This window comes from Conger conger, chromosome 4 (assembly GCF_963514075.1).
Source record: "Conger conger chromosome 4, fConCon1.1, whole genome shotgun sequence".
Classification (NCBI taxonomy): Eukaryota; Metazoa; Chordata; class Actinopteri; order Anguilliformes; family Congridae; genus Conger; species Conger conger.
In genome coordinates this window covers 9781029-9786028 of record NC_083763.1, presented here as the reverse complement: position 1 = coordinate 9786028, position 5000 = coordinate 9781029, and the positions used below count along the sequence as shown (strand labels likewise).

General features: G+C 50.7%; 1 protein-coding gene across 1 annotated transcript in view; it reads right to left on the bottom strand.

Moving 5' to 3' along the window:
• The window catches only part of gatad2ab (GATA zinc finger domain containing 2Ab), a 41052-nt gene that overhangs the window by 10323 nt on the left and 25729 nt on the right, over positions 1–5000 (bottom strand). The window contains 1 exon segment of the mRNA XM_061239739.1: positions 3661–4201. Within this exon segment, the coding sequence (XP_061095723.1) occupies positions 3661–4193 (533 nt within the window). The 5' untranslated portion in view covers positions 4194–4201.

Below are 5000 nucleotides of genomic sequence, written 5' to 3'. Positions count from 1 at the left end.
TAAACACGCTCTCCCTGCCTGCAAGCTAAACAGTAGGGAGGTTTTTATTCAACTCCGGTTATAACTCTTTGTTTTTATTTAACTTTAATCCACGTGTTTTATACCAAAGTGGGGAAATCCTATTGGTTGAGCAAACTCTTGGGGAAAAAAAGTGTTAGAAAGTGACTGTTATTGTTTGTGGTAGGGTGTTGCGTTTTATAATGATAGTTTTGCTCTATGGGGGAATATTAAATGTCCGCTCGGGTTTCTGACGCGTTCGCGAGCTCTCGTTCCCGCTTCCTCGCTGCGCCACAGCCTTCCGGCGGGGGGCGGGGGTTACCAGGGGGGGAGGGGAGGGGGGGGGGCACCGTGCCAAGCGGCCCACAGAGCCGCCAACCCGAGCCCAAACCGAAAGCGGGGCGCGTACACACGCCGGTGGTGCGCGGCCAGGAAGAATTAACAGCCGGATTAATCATATCCCATCCATCTGCCAGACCGGCCCCGGCAAAGCCCTGCAGGACGGCTAACAGGGCCGTTAACGGGGCACGCTAAGACCTGGACGGGCCCCGTGCCGCCGCGGAACCTGTCGAAGCCGGTCCCGATCCGCACGCTCGCCGCGGCTACTTCCGGAAAGTTCCACGGGACGGCATTCCTCAGAGCTCTGTCGACAGCAGCAGAAACCACCGAGTCGGCTTTGACACACATGCCAGGGGCGTGAGCGAGGCACGGGCTGGGGGAGCGAGCGCTCGCAAAAAAACCGGACGGAAACCTGAGCGGATATTTAATATTCTCAGAACGAGCAAAACTATTATTATACAACTCAACGCCCAACCACAAACAATAACAGTCGCTTTCTAACACTCGGGTTTCTGGTCTCGGCCAATGAAATGACAGCCGTGATGTAACATGGCTAAAAAGAGTTACTCAGCACTTTAGAAGCGTTTGTTAGGCCAACAGGATTCTCCCTTTTGCTATAAAACACTTGGAATAAAGTTAAATAAAAATAGTTTACGAGTTGAATGAAAGCCAGGGGTGAAGTTGGGTAAAGGAAATGAAGAGGCTGTTAAAGAGTTTAACCCCTGCCAACGTCTTCAAAAAAAAAAAAAGAAAAAAAAAAAAGGTAAAATAAAAATAGACTTCAAACAGAATCCTCATCCTGCACTGAAATCACTTCCTGTGTATTAATCACCCTGGTAAGGTGGTCGGTCACATGACCCAGGCATTTCCCTCCGTGGTCATGTGACACACACACACACACACATACCCCCCTCCCCTCAACGGTTCCTTCCAATGTGGAAACCATGGCAACGGCCGGCTGGAACCGGTTTGTGACACATAGCCTTCATTTTGTGAAGTGAGCCAGAGAGTTCAGGTGCCAAAGAAAATGGAGATCAGCCGCGGCCTCAAACTTCCGAGAGGGGGGCAGGCGACGCGGTGTGCGTGTGAGATCTGACTTCCTGTGCGCGGAGCCCGCTCGATCTGCGCCAAACTTCTGCGGGACGGAGCGTCACAGGCCTGGCGCGCAAGTCGCTATCAGCAAAACTTTACACTCCCAACCCCCCCCCCACCACCCCCACCCCCACCCCCAAATCACCACCTCCTCAGTCCCCCACACAATGCATTATCTTCATCCATCCAAATCTAGGCACATCCCCTTTGTGTGAAAACAATGCCTTGGTTTTGAACTTATGAGCCGGTCGAGCTCTCCTCATTGAAAAAGCCCCATTCGAACAGGCCAAAGTCACGGCAACGCGCCGTTCCTTCGCGCAGCTCGAACCGGACGGCTTTTAAAGACGTTTACAACTTTATGCTCAGTTAGGGCAATGTCCAAAAGGCCACATTAAACGCTCTGTCGTTTACAATACAAACTAATACAAACTTCACTCCGCAACCACATTCATGAATACATCGAGGCCTTTTGAAGACCTTTCACAATTCTGAGGGGAAACGTTTGAAGAGAAAAAAGATATTTAAGATAATTTAATCTTCGAGCACACCCTTCATTTGAGGAGCGGGAGGGAGCCACAGCGTTTATATCACAGCATCGATATTCCTTGACATCGATCGGAAACGGTCTCTAGCAGAACTTGGGTAAATTAAAAGCGAATGCTGTGATCATTATTCCGATACTTCCTGAATACCTCCAGCTCTATGCATGTAAAGCACGGCACATCTTCACAGTAGAGTGAATGTTTGGCACCGTGAGCAATTTCACATCTCCAGCTGCCACCGCAGCCAGTTTCCAGAGTAGGCACTAAACACAGAGCCAGCAAACGGACCACAGAGCCAAAATGGAGGGAAACAGATGCCCATTCTCAAATGTGAAGCTTTTACAAAATCCGAATGACAACCCAAAGTGTAAAATAATGATTGCCAAAAGAATCCAGCCTCCATGCGAACCAATTTTGCGTATGGCAAGATTTTCTCCCTCTGCTCAAAAACAGAAAAGCAGTTGTGTAATTGGTTTTAAAACAGAGATCCTCAAATCTGGTCCTCAATTTCAAAGCTGGCCCTGATTTTCTTCCCTCCCATGTATTTAACCAAATAACCAACGCTACTGATCAGCCAGACTAGATTCACACCCGAAAACCAGCAGTTCTTAGCCTTTGAAGACTGAGTTGAGAAACAGTATTTTTAAACATAGTGATTGTTAAGGGACAACCTGTAGCCTAGCGGCTAAGGGGCAGCGCAAAAGGGGCAGTTTATAGGCTAGTGGCTAATGTACATGACTGGGACCCAGAAGGTGGCTGGTTGAAGTCCCGGTACAGCCACGAAAAGATCCGGACAGGCTGTTGGCCCCTTGGGTATGGTCTGTAAACCCACATTGATCCTGGGAGATTTGTCTCTTTGGATAAAAGTGTCAGCTAAATAGCAAATTATAAAATTCCAACTATGGCTGAATGGTTGAGGCATTTAGACGGATGGCCAACACTCCATCCTCCTGTCCTCCCTGTCAGCAACGGGGATCTGTGGCACAGCCCTGAACTGGATTGAGTCCTACCTCTCTGGTCGCTCCTTCCAGGCTGCCTGGGCTGGTACAGTATCGACACCTCGGCCCCTTGCCACAGGAGTTCCCCAGGGCTCAGTCCTAGGCCCGCTTCTTTTCTCTCTTTACACTCGTTCCCTTGGCCCTGTGATCACTGCACATGGTCTGTCCTACCACTGCTATGCGGATGATACCCAACTATTCATCTCATTCCCACCATCGGATACACAGGTTTCAGCCCGTATCTCTGCTTGCCTGAGCGACATCCAGAGCTGGATGGACAACCACCATCTAAAGCTCAACCCAGGTAAGACTGAAATGATATTCATTCCTGCCATTACCTCTCCCCATCTGGATCTCTCCATTTCCCTAGGGCAGGGGTCGGCAACCCTGGTCCTGGAGAGCCGCAGGGTGTGCTGGCTTTCGTTGTTACTTGGCATTAATTGATCAATGAAAGCCATTGATTACACAGTTAACTCACCTCACCTGGTTTCTTGGGTCTGAATCGGTTGCTTATTTTAAGGTGGAGACGAAAGCCAGCACACCCTGCGGCTCTCCAGGACCAGGGTTGCCGACCCCTGCCCTAGGGGATACCTCACTGACGCCATCGCACTTTGTACTTCGTTGTACGTCGCTCTGGATAAGAGCGTCTGCCAAACGCCACTAAACGTAACGTAATGTAACGGAAGGCTCACCTTTTGGACGTGCTCATGTCGACGGGCTCGTCCGTCTGCAGCTCCACTTTGATGGTGGCCTTGACCTCCCCGCTCTTCAGCAGGCTGGGCACCTTGGCCCCCGGCTCCGTCTTCAGGGCGGCGGGCGCCTTGGCCCCCGGCTCGGCCTTCACCTTGGGCCCCGGGCCGTCGGGGGCCCCGTCCGGGTCGCTCTTCAGCTCGCCCCGCTCCAGCTTCACCTTCTTGCCCTCGGCCCCGTCCCCCGGCAGGCTGTCCCGCTCCAGGGCCCGCTTCTGACTGCGCGTCTGACGCACCACCTCCTCTGACATCGCCGCACCTGCGCAGACCAGCTCAGCGTTAGCCTGCTGCGGCACGGCTGCACCTGCGCAGACCGGCTCAGCGTTAGCCTCCTCCTGTACGGCTGCACCTGCGCAGACCGGCTCAGCGTTAGCCTCCTCCTGTACGGCTGCACCTGTGCAGACCGGCTCAACGTTAGCCTCCTCTGACATCGCTGCACCTGTGCAGACCGGCTCAACGTTAGCCTCCTCCGACATCGCCACACCTGTGCAGACAAGCTAACGGTTAGCATCTCATCACATAGCCACACCAGTGCACAAACCCATACGCTAGCCACCTCGTTAGCACCTGCGCAGGTAAGCTAAATATTAGCATCCTATGACATCACACCTGCGCAGAAACGCATGCATTAGCATTCCTATGATAACATCAAACCTGCACAGACTAGCTCGATATGAGCATCCTATAACATCTCCACACCTATGCAGAAAGGGATATGTTCTCTAACATAATCCAGCGCAGATAAGTAGGCATTAGCATACTTTAACTAAATAATAGCATCGTATAACATGGCCACACCTGCGCAGAAAAGCTAATTAGCATCTTATAACATTTTCATGCTGGCACAAAATAAACATTAGCATCACATAAGACCCCACACCCGAGCAAGCACACCGACACTTTAGAAACTGCTAATAACTCCAGCCCTGCATAAACTATACATTAGCATTCTATATGATTGACACACCAGTGCACACAGATACAGCATTCACCTAGAACATCTCCACACAACCACAAATGCACACCCACACACATTTAGCACCTGACATTTATAGACACACGTAGATTAGGTGCACATTCACACATGACCTTTCACCCTTAACAGGGCAGTCCACATCACAAGCCATCCTACAACACTCATTCTGAAAAGGTTCAAGAGAAGAACAGCAGCAGCTAAATATTAGTGGAAAAGGTATTTAGGTTATGAAAATATGTAGCAGCTTAAGTCAAAAAAGGAACTGTATAAAACCCACTGAGAGGACTACAGTCTCACGCTATGGGCT